The sequence below is a fragment of the Mauremys reevesii genome, linkage group 2 (assembly GCF_016161935.1).
Source record: "Mauremys reevesii isolate NIE-2019 linkage group 2, ASM1616193v1, whole genome shotgun sequence".
Classification (NCBI taxonomy): domain Eukaryota; kingdom Metazoa; phylum Chordata; order Testudines; family Geoemydidae; genus Mauremys; species Mauremys reevesii.
The window spans coordinates 247,305,055-247,324,216 of NC_052624.1; the positions used below are offsets into that span (position 1 = coordinate 247,305,055).

A 19,162-nucleotide genomic window follows, 5' to 3' on the forward strand; every position below is an offset into this window, starting at 1 on the left:
AAGAAGTGAGGTTTTTTACCCACAAAAGTTTATGCCCAAATAAATCTTAGTTTTTAAGGTGCCACCAGACTCCTTGTTTTAGTGTAAAAAAAGAACACACTCAGGCGGTGGAGGGACGTTGTTTGGGGGGACCAGATGGAGACACAGGGTCCTGTGGAGTGTCTGAAGAAGCTTGGCATGTTTAGACTATCAATAAGGGAGGGTAAGCCTTTAGGTAAGTTAGACATGCATGCATGTATGTTGTTTTAAAATCCCTTTTCTCTAAATGCTTTTTACTTACTGTTAAAATAAACAATACTTTGGTTGTAAGAAGATTGTCTGGTCACTACACATACTACTGATCACAGACTCCTGAAGGGAAGAACCACAGATACTAAACCCAGTCAAACTTGCAGGATAAGTGTGATTGATATACAGGGTACTGTAGTGTAGCCTAAGACCTGGTCTAAGAGTGAGAGAAATTCAGAATTTATCCTGGAATAGGTAAAGGCACAAGGCCTGACACAAGGGAGGGTGTGCTGAGTGAGACCAGAAGGGGGTCAGATGCTGCTAGCCCTGTGATGAGGACAATGATTTCATGGTTACAGCAGTTGAAGGCTGCCCTGGAGAACTGGATTCTATCTCTGCCTCTGAGTTCCTCTCTGATGTTGGGCAAGTCACTTAAACCAGGCTTTTTACAGATGGTCACTGTTTCTCATTTTCTGGGTGCCCAACTTGAGACACTTGGGACCTGATTTTCAGAAATGCTGAGCATTGACAACTGCAAGTGAAGTAATCAAATGGCAGCTGTGCTTTGAACATATAAAGGGCTACATAATGCCAAGTACTCTGAAATGTCAGGGCTTAGGGTGACTCACATTGGGGACCCAAAAATTGGTGGACACTTGAAAAGTTTGGTCTTAATTTTTCTGTGCCTCAGTTCTTCATGTGTAAATTGGGGATGATTCCAATTTACCTCACAGGAGTGGCTGAGAAAACTAATGTTATGAGTACTCAGATACTATGGTAATAAGTACCCATGATGAGAAAAGTCCACAAGGAAATTAATAATTCTGTCTTCAGAGCAGGGTTTGAATAGTGTTCAGTAAATAAGGCAACTTTATTTCTGACATTTCCTAATTTTTGGGTGCTTGACTTTGCAGCCTTAATAATGTTCTAACAACATAGTGTTTTGGGTTTAGTTTTTAGGTAACTCTTAACTTTAAAAAAAAGCAAACTGAAAAAAACAAATTCCATCCAGTGTCATCCTATTGCCATAAGGGTCACATTAGCAGGATTGTGTCAGGAGAGAGCTCCTTCCCCTAAGCCTGAGGACTAGCCACCCCAGGCTCCTGGCAAAGTAATGAGCTCAGCTGGGTTGCAGTAGGACCACCTCATTGGTTGGTCTGCCTGATTGTCTCCAGGGAGCCAGGAGGATTGCTTTTAAGCCCAGTGGTAGGTCAATGGCAGCTCTATGTGTATACCCACAGATGTGATCAATCTTGTGCCAGCCTGGCTCACAGTTTTGCTTCAGTCTGCTCTAGCCCTGCTTCCCTGCTTGCTTCTGACTCCAGCTCCGACCCTCTGCTTGACCCCAGCTCCTCTCCTGATTACTGGCTCTGACTCTTGACGCCTGGCCCCAGCTCTAACTACTAGGCATGACTGCCCATGCCCCAGTGGTGACATGTTGAGCAGCCCAAAAGAACCTGAGTTAACTGCTAGGATGGACCCCATTAAAGCCAACATCTCCTTGGCAGAGCTAGTGGACACCTTGAAGAATCTACAGACTCAGCTCAATGCCCTGCAGGGGCAGAATGTCACCTTGCAAATTCAGGTTGTGTCACCTGTGACCCAGACCTATGGAGGACTTGAAGAGACCTTTACCCAACAAGCCTGATGGTGACTGGGGGATGTTCTATGGGTTTCTAAACCAGTGTCATCTCCTGTTCCTACTGTGGCTGCAGACATTTCCTACCAACAAGGTCAAGGCAGCACTTATTAGCTTGCAGACCGACTGGCCATTGACCTGGGCCTCCCCAGTCCTGGAAAAGTCCATTCCCCTCTTGAAGCAGTTTGAAGAATTAGTCCAAGTCACGTTGGTGATTTTTTTGTGACGCAGACCACTTGTGCAGGGCAGAGGCTGCAGTCTGGACCCTAAGGCAGAGATAGCCGATAATTATGCTGCTGACTTCCAGAACCTAGTGCCAGATACAGAACGGAATGAGGCTGCTCAGTGCCGTCATTTTTGGCACGGTCTTAATGATGACATTAAGGATGAGGTGGCTCAGGTAGGGCCTCTGGCTGCCCTGGACACTTTTACTGATCTGTGTGTGATAGGGTGTCCACTCACACAGGACTGGAAGGGATTAAGGTGGCCAGGTAGGCCTATTAACTCCACAAACTGCATCTAGAGGAAGAGGTAGGGAGCAGGGAATTGATTGCAAACAGGTTCAGCAGTGCAGGAATAGGTGAGGCCTATAAAGCCAGGAAGCTGGCAACAGACAGGAGCTGCTGCTGGGAAAGGGCAGTCACTCCCTGGGAAGAGGGAGGGAGGGAGGGTTTGGAGCTGGTCCATCCAGAGTAAGGCTGGGGAACCAGGAGTGGTAGCCAGCAGTTCACAGAGAGAGCAGTGAGGGCTGGGAGAGTAAAGCCAGAAGTGCTGGGTTGAGGGTCCCTGGATTGGAACCTGAAGTAGAGGGCAGGCCCGGGTTCCCCTAGCAGCCACTGGAGTGGCACCTGAGGCAGTGATGGGAAGACTGCCTAGGACTGCTGAAGGAAAGACTTTGATATACCCTGGAAGGGGAAAAAGCTAAATGACGTAGCTGGAGGGCTGAGTCACGAAGAGGATGCTGCGGTTCCTGGGATGAGAGAGGAGCTGCAGACCTGAGAGAGAGAGAGGGTATGATGGCTTGCGACCCCGGGAAGGGGCATCTGCCTCAAGAGCGAATCCCAAGAGCGACCAAACAAGCAGTGAGTGACACTGTACATTAACAACTGCCTTTCATTGATCTGTGCATTCAAACTGACAAATACTGCCAAGAAAGAAAGAGGATGCTCTGAGTTCTGCAGATTTTGATAGTCAATCTCCTGTGCCCACCTCACAGACTGAACCCATGCACATCAATATGGCCTAAACACTCTTTCTGAAGGGGAGAAGTCTCAACAGTGAGTCGGGGTGGGAGGTGTCCCTGTCCATATTGTGGACAGATAGGGCATTACATTTCATTCTACTCATGGAAGGGCAGACTCACCTCTTGATAAGGAAACATACCAGCCACACTAGAGGAGTCTGGGCGAGACCGGTTTTCCTCCACTCAGGAGCTCTTGTAACATCCAGTGGCCAACATCCCTCCAGCTTCTGTTTTGTCTGACCATGCAGAAGGTCAGTGTAGAAGTGCTAGTCAATTCCAGCTTCTCTAGGAACTTTATAGACATGAAGTTTGCCTGAGCACAAGGGATCCTGACACATAGCAATGCTGTTCCTGACCTTGTGGAATCTGTTGATGGGGCCCTCCTCTCATCTAGCTTGTCATGCAAGAGATGGCACCCTCGGAAGTCACAACCCTTCAGGGTCATTTTGAAACCCTTCAGTTTGGCTTAGTTTGCTCTCTGCATTTCTCAGTCACTTTTGGCATCTCATGGCTCACTAGACAAGATCCATCTATTCACTAGGGAATAGGCATGGTCCATTTTTGCTTGGCATTCTTTTTTCCTGGAACCCAGTTCTGTGATGGAGGCCATTTGTAGTTTAAACCCAAAGAAAGCCAGCACCCCTGTGGATCTTGGAACAGAGGAGGATCAAGTCAGCAGAACCTCTGTCAGCACCTGCAGCTCCCCTGGTGGCCCCAGCTGTACTAACAAAGTACAGGGATCTGGCAGATGTCTTCAGTAAGAAGACTGATATATTGCCAATATGATTGCCCTATTGACCTCCAGCCAGGAGCTGAGGTTCCTTTTGGATGTATCTATTCCCTCTCAGAGCCTGAGCTGCAGGTGCACCAAGAATACCTTCGAGAGAATCTGGAAAAGGGGTTCACCTGCACATCTATGTCCCTGGCAGGAGCACTAGTTTTTTTTTGGCCAAAAAGATGGCTCCCTGTGCCCTGGGGTAGACTATTGAGCCTTGAATAAGATAACCATCCAGAATCGATGTACTTTATCACTCATCAGTGAGCTCTTTGAGAAACTTTGTTCTGCTAAGATCTTTATGAAGCTGGACCTCCATGGAGCTTAAATCTGGCCCGTATTTGGGAAGGGGGTGCATGGAAGACTGCCTACTGCACCTGATATGGGCACTTTGAGTACTTGGTAATGCTCTTTGGATTGTGCAGTGGCCTTGATACATTTAGAGACATGTTGGATCGGTTCACCATGATTTGCCTTGATATCCTTGTCCTATCAGAGAACCAGGTCCTCCACGACTAACGTGTGCCATGTCTTGGAAAGCAGTAAGACGGTTCTGTTGGAGGCTAAGTTAGAGAAATGTGATTTCATCCAGAACACAATCAGTTCCTGGGATACATTATGTCACCTGAAGGGCTGACTATGGATCCACATAAGATATCTACTGTCTCTGAGTGGGAAGCTCTGAGGGACCTGTGAGGGGTACAGTGATTCCTCTGTTTCGCCAACTTTTATTGGCATTTTATCAAAGGATTTTCCTACCTGATAGCTCCTACGAGGCACCTCTCTGGAAAGGAATCTGATTTACCTGGTCTCCTTTGACCAACTACAGAGAGCTTTCACTGTGGCTCCCATCCAGATCCCCCCAACCTCAAGTCACTGTGGAGGCCGATGCATTAGATTTTGCCATTGGAGCCTGTGACCCTGTCAGCATCCCACTGCGAGAGGGCAAGGAGCTCACTGGTATCTGGTAGTGCAGCGGTTCTCAACTTGGGGTCCATGGCCCCCGGGGAGTCTGCAAGTCCTTTCAGAGGGGCTGCAGCTGAAACCCAGTGCCCCAAGCCCCAGTGCTGATGCTGGGAGCGATGCAGGGCTGAAGGCGGTGCTGTCCTCCCCAGCCGAGAGCAGCATGGGGCTGAAGCCAGGAGCATTGGTGCCCCCCCAAAGTGGGAGCTGCAGTGGGAGCCCCTGCACCCGTACACAATCCCTAGCTACCCTGCCTGCTTCCTGAGCTACCCCCCTGCCTGCACACAGCCCCTAGCTATCCCCTGCCTGCACCCTTAGCTACTCCCCTGCCTGCACACAGCCCCTAGCTACTCCCTGCCTGCTCTCTGAGCTACTCCCCTGCCTGCACACATCCCCTAGCTACTCCCCTGCCTGCACCCTGAGCTACTCCCCTGCCTGCACACAGCCCCTAGCTACCCCCTGCCTGCACCCTGAGCTACTCCCCTGCCTGCACACACCCCCTACCTACTCCCCTGTCTGCACCCTGAGCTACCCCCCTGCCTGCACACAGCCCCTAGCTACCCCCTGCCTGCACCCTGAGCTACTCCCCTGCCTGCACACACCCCCTAGCTACTCCCCTGCCTGCACCCTGAGCTACTCCCCTCATTTCACACAGCCCCTTGCTACCCCCTCTCTACAGGGCATTCAGCCCTGGGCCTCCCTCTTCAATGACTCAGGGACACCCGTGCCCTTTAGTCTCAAAAGGTTTCCCGCCACCAGTTCCCAACTATATACAGGCGTCACAGCTACTTTGCCTACAACAGGCCTGGCCAGAAATAGACTAGGGCCTGGTCTACACTACGCGTTTAAACTGAATTTAGCAGCGTTATACCAATTTAACCCTGCACCCGTCCACACAATGAGGCCCTTTATATCGATATAAAGGGCTCTTTAAACCGGTTTCTGTACTCCTCCCCGACGAGAGGAGTAGCGCTGAAATCGGTATTGCCATGTCGGATTAGGGTTAGTGTGGCCGCAAATCGATGGTATTGGCCTCTGGGCGGTATCCCACAGTGCACCATTGTGACCGCTCTGGACAGCAATCTGAACTCGGATGCACTGGCCAGGTAGACAGGAAAAGCCCCGCGAACTTTTGAATTTCATTTCCTGTTTGCCCAGCGTGGGGCTCTGATCAGCACGGGTGGCAATGCAGTCCCAAATCCAAAAAGAGCTCCAGCATGGACCGTATGGGAGATACTGGATCTGATCGCTGTATGGGGAGACAAATCTGTTCTATCAGAGCTCCGTTCCAGAAGACGAAATGACAAAGCATTTGAAAAAATCTCCAGGCTATGATAGACAGAGGCCACAGCAGGGTCTCAGCACAGTGCTGTGTGAGAAGCGTAACGGAAAGCCAAAGAATCAAATGGACGCTCATGGAGGGAGGGAGGGGGTACTGAGGACTCCAGCTATCCCACAGTCCCCGCAGTCTCCAAAAAGCATTTGCATTCTTGGCTGGGCTCCAAGTGCCTGAAGGGTCAAAAACATTTTCCCGGGTGTTTCAGGGTGTATGTCGTCAATTTACACCCTTCACCCCCCCACCCCGAAAGAAAAGGGGAAAAAATCGTTTCTCACCTTTTTTCAATGTCACCCTATGTCTACTGCATGCTGCTGGTAGACGGGGTGCTGGAGAGCTAAACAGCAGCATCCTCTCCCCTCCCTGGTGGCAGATGGTACAGTACAGAAGGACTGGTATCCGTTCTCGTCATCAGCCCATGAGTGCTCCTGGCTGGCCTCGGTGAGGTCGGCCGAGGGCGCCTGGGTAAAAATAGGAATGACTCCTGGTCATTCCCAGCAGATGGTACAGAACGGCTGGTAACCGTCCTCATCATAGCAACTGGGGGCTGAGCTCCATCAGCCCCCCCCCATCATGTATAAAGAAAAGATTCTGTATTGCCTGGACTATCAAAGCAGCGGAAGGCTGGTCTCCTCTCCCCCCCACCCTTTAATGTCCTGCCTGGACTATCATAGCAGCTGGAGGCTTCCTCCCCCTCATTTTATCTCACTAAAAAGTCTGTGTTTCTTATTCCAGCATTCTTTATTACTTCATCACACAAATGGGGGGACACTGCCACGGTAGCCCAGGAGGGTTGGGGGAGGAGGGAAGCAACGAGTGGGGTTGTTGCAGGGGCACCCCCTAGAATGGCATGCAGCTCATCATTTCTGCGGGATCTCTGGGACTCTGACACGGAGCGGCTGTGCTCACTGGTTCTCTAGTACACTTGCCCCATATTCTGGGCAGGACTGACTCTATTTTTAGACAAAACATTTTTGCCTATGCCCCCCGGCCGACCTCACCGAGGCCAGCCAGGAGCACCCATGATAGCAGCAGACGGTACAGAACGACTGATAACCGTCATCTCATCGCCAATTTACAATGGCATGGTAGACGGTACAATATGACTGGTAACCATCTCTGCTATCTTGCAAAGGCAAATGAATGCTGTTGTGTAGCAGTGCAGTACCGCATCTGTCAGCAGCATCCAGTACACATACGGTGACATGACAAAAGGCAAAACGGGCTCCATGATTGCTATGCTATGGCGTCTGCCAGGGCAATCCAGGGAAAAAGGGCACGAAATGATTGTCTGCAATTGCTTTCCCGGAGGAAGGATTGAATGACGACATTTACCCAGAATCACCCGCGACACTGTTTTTGCATTGGGATCTCAACCCAGAATTCCAGTGGGCAGGGGAGACTGCAGGAACTATGGGATAGCTACGGGATAGCTACTCACAGTGCAACGCTCCGGAAATCGACACTAGCCTCGGTACATGGACGCACACCGCCGAATTAATGTGCTTAGTGTGGCCGCGTGCACTCGACTTTATACAATCTGTTTTACAAAACCGGTTTATGTAAAATCGGAATAATCCCGTAGTGTAGACATACCCTTTGAGGCTCCCACCTCCTTCTGTGCCTGACCTTTCTCTTTCTCTTTCCCTTCCCCCCTCTTCTCTGGCTTCCCCCCAGCCTTTATAGCTCCGGGTTAATGAAGCTGGCAGGTGTGGCCAGTTACTAGGCAAGCACAAGGCTATTCACCCAGCCCCAATCCATTCCCCTTGATTGGGGCTGGAGTGGCAGGAGCTGATTAAGGAATTCTCCACCAGCACCCTGCCACAGCCTCCATGGGGGCAATAGAGCATGGTGCGGGGGTGGGGGGGGGGTCGGTCCCTGGAGCCAGGGGCCGGCCAGGGGCATAGCAGGGGCAGCCCTGCTCCACCCAGTGTGAGGGCACTATTTACAAACCGGCAGTTACCAGACGCATAATGGCCTGCCTGGCCCTGTGCTGCTACCACGCCCCTTCCCCTTGGGGGGAGGGCCTATGCCGTGCCACACACCCCCTGCCCAACACCGGAACACCCCCCCTGATTCCCTATGGCCAGAGCCCCCTCGGACCTGCTATGCCCAGCGCCCCACCCCTAGATCCTACCACAAATGCACAGCGCCGTGCACACCACCACCGCCCCTACCCAGCACCCCCTGCTCACAGCCCCACCACAACTGTCCAGCACCCCACACAGAACCGTCCACTCTCTAGTGCCCCAACACACAGAGATCTTCCCCACCCTGTCACAGCCCAGCAGCACCCCCCAAGGCCCTCCAGAGACCCACTCCCCCACACCCTGCCTCCCGGCCACACTCACAGGCTCTCTGGGAGGTGACTGTGTCTGCCGGGCTGAGCTGGCAGTGCAGCCAGGGCTGGTCCCTCAGGACCCACTTTTCTGGAGGGGCCAGTCAAGCCCTCCATACTGTTCCCAACCCCCAACTGGCTGAGACTGGCCAGGCTTCTGCACCAGTCTCAGGTAGCTCACCTCCGGGGAGACAGGTGGGGCCCCACAGATGGGAAGCAGATACTTCCTGTGGCCGCACTGGGATCTGGCCAGGAGGCAGAGAGAAGCTGGCGGGTGGGGCCAATGGATGGAGACCGAGAGGAGTAAGTGGTGGGTGGGGTGCGGGGGAGCCGGTGGGCTGGCACGATCTCAGGGCACAGTGGAGGTGGCGCTGCCTCCCTGGACCCCGCTGTGCAGAGCTGGCTCAAGCCCTGCCAGCTCTTGCCCCCTTCCCCCCAAATAGAAGTAAAACTATGCCTATGCCCAAGGGTACCCCCCGGCCAAGAGCCCCGAGTTCCCCCTCCATCCCCATTGGTCCCTGGCATTTTTATAGCATGTTGATGGGGGGTTCAGCAAGAAAAAGGTTGAGAACCCATGGTAGTGAGTTTCAGCTGGCCTGACAAGTTCACTCTACTCTAATTTGTTGTCATAAATCGTATCTGAGATGTGTCGTGTAAGGTATCATTGGAAAACTAATAACACACTGAGCAGTAGTATTCTTGTGGGGGATATCTGTGGTAAACTCCCAAGGGACTATACAAAGATGAAGGATATGTGAAACTTTTAAATTTATTTACCAGACAAGGCTGGAAACTGGGTAAACAGGTTTCTCCCAGACAAAGAATTTGGCAGATACCTCCAGCCAGATGTCATCAGAGTTAATTAGCAATCATGGGTCAAGTGATTTTAGCAAATACCAGCAGGGGAAGAAGCCAGTACAGAATTCTGTTCACTAGCAGACTCCATGTCTTCTCCACAGCTTGAATGAACTTTACTTTTGGGGGAGCAATCTTCAGAAGATTCCATTTCAAAGCTTCACTGGACTATAAAAGGGAAGAGCAAAGAGCCCCAAGTTGTCTTTCACCTAAGAAGACAAAGGAACCGAGCACTTTGGACTTTGTGGGAGATCGTGACTAGAAGGGTGCTTTGCCATCTTTCAGGAAAAGGTAGTGTGATAAAAATCGTACCTTGAACTAAGTCTGTAGTTTTGTTAAGTCACACTCTTACTTTTATTTGCTTGTTACCATTTCTAACTCTCTCCTTTATACTTGAACTCACTTAAAATCCTATCTCCTTAAACTTGTTTTTACTTTTAATCTAAACCAACCCCATGCTGTTTGAATTGAAGTGATTGTTAGCACCAGGTAAAGTAATAAGCTGTGTATTTTGTCCCTGTAGAGGAGCAAATAAACCTTATTATTCCTCCGAATGGTCCAGGAAGGGGCTGGACACTGCAGAGCACATGCTTTTGGGAAAATTTGGGTCATGTGTGTGTGTGTTGGGGTCATCTTGCCAGGTGTAACCAAAAAGCTGGTGGATAACAGAGTATGGGTGGTGGGTAACTGTGATGGCATGTCCACCCCACACAGGACTGGAAGGGGTTAAGGTAGCCATGTAGACCTATTAACTCCATAGGCTGCATCTGGAGGAAGAGGCAGGGAGCAGGGAATTGATTGCAAACAGGTTCAGCTGTGCAGGAATAGGTGGGGCCTATAAAGCTAGGAACCTGGCAACAGACAGGGCTGCTGCTGGGAAAGGGCAGTCACTCCCTGGGGAGAGGGAGGAGGGTTTGGAACTGGTCCACCCAGAGTAAGGAGGGGAACCGGGAGTGGTAGGAAGCAGTCCAGGGAAAGATCAGTGAGGACTGGGAGAGTAGAGCCCAGAACTGCTGGGTTGAGGATCCCTGGACTGGAACCTGGAGTAGAGGGCAGGCCCAGGTTCCCCTATCCACCACTAGGGAAGTGGCACTGGCAGGGCAGTGAACTGAAAGACTGCCTGGGTCACTGTGGCAGTGTATTGAAGGACTGTACTCCAGAAGTGGGGGGAACGCTGAATGACCTGGCCAGAGGGCCGAGTCATGAAGAGGAGATTGTGGTTCTTGGAACGAGAGAGGGCCTGCAGACCAGAGAGAGAGATGGAGTGACTGTGTGCGACCGCAGGAAGGGTGCATTAACCTCAAGAGCTAATCCCCAGAGTGACCAGGAGGAGGCGCCAGACAAGCAGTGAGTGGAGCTCCCTGTGACAGTAACAAGCAGGTTGCTGGACCACTTCTGCTTATCACATAGACACACAGTGCATGCTTGTATGCTGGCTGGGAGCATCCAGACAAGGGAGCTACAGCAGCAGAATATTTTAAGGCACCAAGGGTTACAATGCATCTAGGGTTATTTAATCCTGCCATGAGTCCAGGGGACTGGACTAAATGACCTCTCGAGGTCCTTAACAGTCCTATGATTCTAAGGCAAGTGAGGACACAAGCCCTCACTGATCTGGATTGCACTCCAAAGTTTGACAGCCGTACTGACGCATCAAATGGGTCCACATAATCCACTCCACCCACATGCTTTTTATTCATGAAATTAACTCTGGCAGAAAGGAAGTATGACATTTGTGGTATCAAGGCAGCCTTTGAAGAGTGACATCACCCTCTGGAAGGAACCTGGTTCCCAGTTCAAGTCCTTAATGTCCACAAGAACTTGGAATATCTCTGCACATCCTGAAACTTAAATCAGCACCAGATTTGTCACTATTTGTCCCCTGATGTGAGTTTGTTATGATTTACCACCCGAGTGTTAGAAATGGAAAGGTGGAGCTCAGCCCGCAAAGATGAGTACATTGAATCCCACACAGACCCTCTTTTGGCAGTCCTTCAACCATCCAGCTTTCCCAGTAGAATGGTAGATGAGAGCCTAATGTCCATCATTTGCTACCTGGATCTGCCAGGCCATGGACAATACAGATACCTAGCCCAGTTCAGGTTTCCAGTTACAGAATGGGATTCTCTACCATGGGTAAGGATACTGTTTAGTCATGGAAACCATGGATTCCGTGACTTTAACGGATCTCTGTGACTTCTTTGGCATCAGCCCCTGCTGCAGCTGGCTGCGGGCAAGGTCGGGGCCGGAACTGTCACCCCAATCCCCAGCAGCCATGGCTGTTGCTTTCAAGGGCTGCAGCTTGGGCTGGAGCTGAAGCCAGAGTTATAGCTGCATGCCCCCCTGGCAGTGACAGGGGGTATCAGCCTGGAGTGGGGCTCAAGCTGTCATTCCCCCTCCCCCAGCAGTTAGCTTCTTCTCTCCAACAGTTTTTAGTAAAAGTCATGGACAGTTTACAGGCTTCCATAAATTTTTGTTTATTGCCCATGACCTGTCCATGACTTTTACTTAAAATTGTTAGGATATGTAAGGGTTAAGTAGAGACCTGGGAAACCACTGGTGTGCTGACAAAGTGCCATCCTTCTCCCTTCCCTTCTGCTTGTTAAGGATTGATAAACGTTGCAGCTGCATAAGTAATGTGGGTGTCTAAAGAATACCCTTTGTGTAAAGAAGTGTTATCTCCCCCTCCCTTCCTTTCCCGGCTACATAAAGGAGCTCAGAGTCATGGCCTCTTCCTCCCTTCCCTGTGAACTGCTGATCAAGGGAATTTGTGGCTGCAATTACCGCAAAGAAATGTATCTTCAAGGTAAAAATGTCTCTAGAATATGCTTAATACTGTAAACAGTAAACAGGGGTGGGGATAATTTATATTCAGCATATAGCTATTAATATTCATTGTATGGGTGGTCATATTACTCAATAAGGGTTTTGGGGGTGTTGTAGTAAATGTAGGTGTTTACATATTAACTTAGAGAAAAGAGTGTGATGTGATTAACTCAGTGCTTACTCAACAATTGGGTCGATGGGAACAAGTACTGCAATAAAGAAGCCAGTCTACTCAATCCGCCTCTGGGACAGCCTGCTCATTCTCTAAGAAAAATAACCATGGAAAAATCTTAACCTTAACTATGAGGAATGCATTTATGTCCCTAATGGTCTTCCTGAACTCGAAGTCCTGACACTTTGTCACAATACACGGCTCTGGGTCACTTTGGTCAAACTAAAACGTGGAGCTTAGCTTCATGGAACTTCTAGTGGCTGGGTGTGCAGTCTTTTGTCAAGAAATATGTTGGCTCTTGTGACCTTTGCTCCTGAATGAAGAACCCATGCATGACTTCATTTGGCCTCTTCCAGCTGCTGCCCACCCCATCCCAGCCCTGGTGGACTGTGTCTCTGGACTTCATTGTGGATTTGCCTCATTCCCATCATTGCATGGTGGTCCTATATGCAGTCAATCTTATGAGCAACATGGCACACTTTGTTCCTTTTCTTCTGCTGCCTTGGAGACAACCTGCCTCTTTTGAGAACATGTCTTCTGGCTCCGTGGACTTCCAACCAGAACTGTATCAGATTGAGGGCTCTGCCCATCAGGGCCAGCAGGCTGTACATATCCTTATCATGGGGGACGTGCTCTGATTGTCAACCAGAAACCTCCGGTCAATCCGATTGACAGCCAAGTTAGACCATCATTATATAGGTTCATTGAAGATCATGGAGCAAATCAACCTATTGACGTTCAAACTGCAGCTACTAGAGTCAAAGAAAACTCCTGTGGAATTCCACATTTCTCTCCAAAAACCTTATGTAAAAACCTATTCCTTGGTCTGCCCAACCCACCACCGCCATCTGTAGTGGTCCAAGGACAAGAGGAATACCTAGTTTGGCAGATTCTGGGCTCCAGATGAATTGCAGGTTAGGTTTCATTACCTAATGGATTGTGAAGGCTGTGGTCCTGATAACTGGTCATGGGAGCTGTGGGGAGTGTCCAGGCACCAGGTCTACTGCAGGACTTCCATTGAGCTCATCCTGAAAAGCCTGAGCTGAGGGCCCCTAGAAGGTGTCCGTGAAGGTTGAGCTCCTTCAGCTGAACCCGAGGATGAGCCTTCAGGCAGATTAATGAGCTCCACTGGGTTGCAGTAGGGCTGCCTGATTGACTGAAGGGAGCCAGTGGCCTGCTTTTAAGCTCAGCAGCAGCTGCAGCAGGTTGCTGGCTGCTGAACGCTTATGCCCACAAGTCCTAGCATTCCTGTGCCTGCCCTATTTCTAGTCTTGTTCTCAGCCTCATTCCTGTTCTGCTCCAGTCCTGTTTGCTCCTGGGTCTGACCCTCTACTTGACTCCTTGATCCTGACCCCTGCTCCACCCACTAGGTTTGGTCATGCATGTCCTGGTCATGATATGTTGCCTCTTGAGCTAATGAAATCACTGATAGCACTAGGAAGTTGTCTTCTGTGTGGACAAACACTAGCCAGGGAGGGGACACTTTGCCACTGGGTTTGACAGGTATTTGCTGACAACAGAGGAATGGTGAGACTTGGGAGTCTTGGATTCTGTGCTGACTCTGAAGGCGATCTGCTGCCTATTCTCCCTCAAGTGTGACACCTTCAGCCCCATTCCTTCAGTCTCTCCCTGGTCCAGTGCTCTCTCTTCCCAACTTCTGTCTTCTTGTCCCAGTCCCATTCTCTTCCCCTAGCTGGTCCCAGTCGTCACTCCTCAGGTTTCTCATCCCAGTCCCAGTCTCTTTGCCCAGCAAGTCCTAATATCACCATTCTGGACTCCCTGTCCCAGTCCCTGTCTTTGCACTCAGCCAATCCTAGTTCTCCCCTACGCTGAGGCTTCTCCCTCTTCCCTCTACCCCCTGCCTCCATTGGCTCCCAGTCCCACCTCCACTTTCCCTCCCTGGTTCCCAATCCCAGTCTCTGCTACACCATCTCCCAGTCCCAGTTTCTGTCTCCTTCGCCCCTACTAGCCTCCAATCCCAGGCTCCCGTCCCAGTATCTCCAGGCTGCTTACCCCAATCTATTTCTCTCTTCAGCTCCCTTCCAGGTTTGCCTCTTATTTCCTCTGCAGTCAAATCAGGCAGCTTCTTCCTCCCTGCTACCTGGGCCTGGAGTGGGAGGAGAAGCATTGAGGGCACAGAAGAGACAGGCTCCCTTCTGTCAGTTCTGGTGCCCAGCCCAAGCATAGCCCACAGTAGCCAAGAGCTGCAATGTAGGAAAAGTTCAGGGGAATGAAGCTGCAAAGCTTCAGCAAGTCTCTCCTAAATATGTTCAAGCTATGATTTTTCAAAGGCTTGGCTAAATGTGGGTGGATTTTAATGGGGAAAACAAAAGGCACATCTCTGGTACAAGGGCCACCTCCTGCCAAATTTCAAGTCATTTTCTCTAAAATTACATGCATGCTACCGCTTTTCAAAGGTAGTCACCTGAAATTTTTAACATTGGAAAAATGTTGGTTTTGTTCTCAAGAACAGCCAAACTGCTTTCACTAAACTTTTCTCAAAGAACTGTGTCTGAAGCAAATCCCCAGCATGGGAAATCTGAGCCCAAATGGTAAATGTTTGGCAAAGTTATAATACTGAAAGTAAGGTCTGTAGTGGACATGCCAGACAACCTAATAATAAGTCATGCTACTAACCCAACCTATAATTAATGCCAAACAGAAGACTACATTTCATTTTTAATTTTTGTTTTATACCTCACTTTGTGTTCCTTGAAATAAATGTCCTCCTTTTTTTTGTGCAAGGCTGGGGAAACTGAGACTTTGCTTATGCTCTTTCTCTGTGTCTTGGTGCTAAAACAGAATTGACTAGAATTTTGGTTTCTGAAGTTCCATAACTCATGCTGCAATTGATAATTGTTGAATGGGAGTTTTGTAAAAGTGTGCCGGAAGACCGTTATATTTTAATCTATAAAACTATGTGTACATATACCATATTTTTAAAACCTGTACAAATAATATGAACTAGGGTCAATGGTGTCTAATCCCCCTCTCCCCTCCCCCCCCAGGCCTCAATTGTACCATAAAAGCAAAACTGCCCCTTATACTCTCCTATATCCTTTAACAAAAGCCTGAGAAGGTATGAAAGTCAGCTCACTTTAGCCTTCTCTACAGTATGAAAAGTATTCATTGGTGACAATGGGCATCAGCAATATGGGCAGCTAAAACAGATGGCTGCAAGTGTCTCCACAAGCAACCATGTTCAGCACCAGCTCAGCTATAACCTTTGGAAGCAAACAGTAACTGTCATGTAGACAAGGCTTTGAGCTCTGCACCAAATGGGGAAAGTCAACTTCAGAGTTGAGAGCACCCTAGTGAGGCTGCCTAACCTCCAGAAGTTCACATGTAGGGATTTTGAGCTCCACTTGCAGTGATAAACATGCAGTGAGGTAGTCTCAGGTAGTCAGGACCTGCTCTGTATAGGCCTTTATAGATCAATGTTGCCACCTGGAATTGCACTGTTTGGCAAACAGGAAGTCAGAGACAGAGGCCGAAATACAGTTAACTTGACCAAACTGCATTAGTGTTCTGCACTGGCTTCTCAAAGGCTTGCTCCATGTAGAGTTCATCTAATTTAGATGTCTTAAAAGCATGGATAAATGTGGTGAGGTCCACAGCCTGAGAGAAACGTTCCCCATAATGTTCTGCATTACCAGAAAAATAAAAGGAGCTTTTGTCCACCTGTGAATCTAGGAGCAATCAAAAGTGGATAAGGCTGTCATGTAACTATCAGCAGTCCCATGCTGTAAACCTCTTGAATGAAGGATCCCTCATGTACCCTTCTGATGTTTTCCCCAACCTTCCTGCATCACCTCCCCTTTTTTTGGATTGAGTTTTAGTCAGCTTTTGGTCGTCCAAACCCTTATCTCAGCAAGAAATTGAAAAAGCATGGAAGCTGCATTATCTGGGTTTGATGATGGCATTTGGCAAGGTAGAGGTTTCATTTTGCTTGTATGTTGATAGCCAGAAAGTCTTACTATTCCTCTGCAGTAGAGGTCTCATACCCACTGATTTACTCTGGGGGTGGGGAGTTCACGTGATTCCAGTTTCCTATCGGCAGATGAACAATTTCCCAAAATCACCAGTAGTGTGTAACTAAATCAAAGAGAAGCGTCCAGAGGGAATTGAGTCTAAAACCTTTATTCCCTGAATGCTCATGGGCCAACAGGCCTGGGAACTCTGATTAACGTAAACTCTAGTAACTGGAAATACCGAAGAGGGTACGTTAAAGACAGCTGAAGCTCTGGAGCAGCACTTAGGCACTGAGGAAGAACATTTTTTCCTCCTGCTGTTTTCTTTCCTGTTGTACTTGGTTTAACTTAGTTTATCTTGAGGAGTATTACTGGTCATGTTTAAAGGGAAAGGGCTAGCATATATTTGGGGAGGGAGAGAGGGCTTTCTATATACACTTTCACAATCTTTAGTGCTGTCACCAGTGTTGTAAGATATATAGCTCAAGATGGCATATGTAATCCTATAGTCAGCTTTTACTTGCCAAGAACAGTATCCTCCCCTAACATTTATGACCTGAGTACAGTACCAGCCTTTGTATTGTCAAATTCAAGAATTCTGTTAAGACCATGAAACAAATGGATAATTTGGCAGCTGGGACAAAGAAATTGTGAACATTTTTAAGGACTGATTTTTTTTTTTAAATACCATGAGGTTCAATCAATGAATCTATTGAGAGACGATTGTTTCATAGTTTACAAAATTAGCCACGCCTTGGTGAATATTCTTAGAATTTTGAAAAACTCTCTTCCTTGGTGGACTAAATCTAAACTTTTTTTGGGATTGTAGCTATTCCTACATTGACTGAAAAGCTTTTGTTGGTACCTTTTTTTGTGTTAAAGTAAATTGTAAAGAGATTTATTTCTGCTATAACAGTTGATCTGTATTAACAATATTTAATAAGAGACTTTTGTACCATTTTTATATATATTTCTAAAGATTTTTCCTTTGAGGAAAATCTGAAAGAAAAGGTATCCATAGAACTTGCTGTTTGTCAAGTGTTTTGGAAGTCTTGTGCAATAGGACACCATTAAGGGCAATAAGAAGTATGATTAAATTGACAAAACAGTATTGTAAGTACATTTTGCATTTATCTTTGTAGATAATCCAGTATAATGGCATCTTATTGGTTTAAGTTTTCAGGAGACAATATAGTATGTATGATGTGTATGATACTAATATAATACTTGAAGTGATTAGCATAAATGCTATATTGTTGAATTAAATATCTTGTATGTCTAGCACATGAATGAGATTTGAACTTGTAAAAATGATAATTCAATTACTTCTCATGGCTGGTGCTATTGTGCACCAAGTAATAAATAAGGGCAATCTGCTATTAGATGTCTTGGAGCCTTAACTCTGTTTAAATCTACTCAGGATTATACTGTTATATCAGGGTTACACTAGATAATGGTCTGTCCTTTATAACTCTGCTTTTTTCAGTCTGATACCTGGGATTCATAGACATTTTATGTGTATTCTACTCTGCATAATGTGCATTCATTTGTCAATAATTCTTTGTGGTCCTCTGCTCACTCCTGGCCCCTAATATTTTAGTGGTTTCAAGCTGTGTAATTTGACATAGCACAAAGGCATCATGTTTGAAAACAAGTAATGCTTAAATTTAATTTTAAATGTTACATTAGTTCATTTCTATATGTGAGCAAATATTCCTTGAGAACAAAGATTTACAGATGTGTATTACTTGGATATATAATGAGTGGCTATAGTTTACATTTAAAAATAATTGCCTTGAAGATTTTTCTTACTAGAAAATACAAGAGTTAGAGTTAAAGCTTGGAACAAAATAATTACATTTTACAACTCTACTTAGAATATGAAAGTCAGTTTTTAAAAACGCTTTTCAGAAAAGGGATTGCATGACTTAGGAATGGGGTCTAGAGCCTTGACCTGTAAATGGCTAGTCTGACTCTTGCCATAACAGTCACTAAAGTTGTTAATATCTGATTGACATTTGGTAGTGTTACTTCATTTTCCAGTTGTAAGTGTCCATATTGTGACAAATATGGCAATTTCCTGCAATGTCTTTGAAATACCTTATTGTATTTAGTTTATGTATTACTATGGGCAGGGATTGTGTGTAACCTCTGTAGGGGGGAAATGCGACACTGCGTGAGGTTACAATATCTATCTTTGGGGTCCATTGACTTAAATAAATGGTTTGTGTTCTACAATTGACAACAGTGGAAGGTGATTAGGCAAATTCATTCAGGTTCTAACACCTTCAGAGAGGTACTGCCTGCCCTGTCTCATGAGTGGGACATGGGCAGTCATGTCTAGTGGTTGGAGGAGTCATACCTAATGGTCAGAGTGGGAGTCAGGCCTAGTGGTTAGAACAGGAATTGGGACCTAGAGTCAGAGCCTGAATCAGAGGCTGGGTGCCCAAGCCAAGGGTCACAGTGAGAGTTGGGAGACAGGAGTCAGAACTGGAATCCGAGGCCAGATGCCAGAGCTGAAGTCAGAGGTTAGGAATCAGAGCTGAGGGTCAGAACCGGATTACATGGAGTGAGGCAAGGCAGGAGCAGGGCTGTGTCCAAGGCAGGAGCCGGGCTGCGGACGATAAGGCACAGGAACTGTCGCAGCCATAGATGAGTGCTGTTACTGCTGAACTGTTACTGGGCGTAAGAGCTGGTCTGCTAATGATGGCTATTCCAATCAATCAGGCAGCATAGCCACTCAGGCAGCCTACTTCAAGCCAGTTGTGCTTGTTAGGTTGGCCAGAGCTGGCTCTGCTGTAGGCCCTGGTTCCTGA

The 19,162-nt window shown here is 47.9% G+C and overlaps 1 protein-coding gene across 2 annotated transcripts in view; it reads left to right on the forward strand.

The window, feature by feature from the left end:
- Positions 1 to 19,162, forward strand: part of CPQ (carboxypeptidase Q) — a 248,519-nt gene that overhangs the window by 15,988 nt on the left and 213,369 nt on the right. For both annotated transcript variants that reach the window (XM_039527638.1, XM_039527636.1), the window contains exons 2-3: positions 9,482 to 9,668; positions 12,090 to 12,183. In XM_039527638.1, coding sequence (XP_039383572.1) covers positions 12,102 to 12,183 — 82 coding nt within the window. In that variant the 5' untranslated portion in view covers positions 9,482 to 9,668; positions 12,090 to 12,101. The remainder of the gene's footprint in view (positions 1 to 9,481; positions 9,669 to 12,089; positions 12,184 to 19,162) is intronic.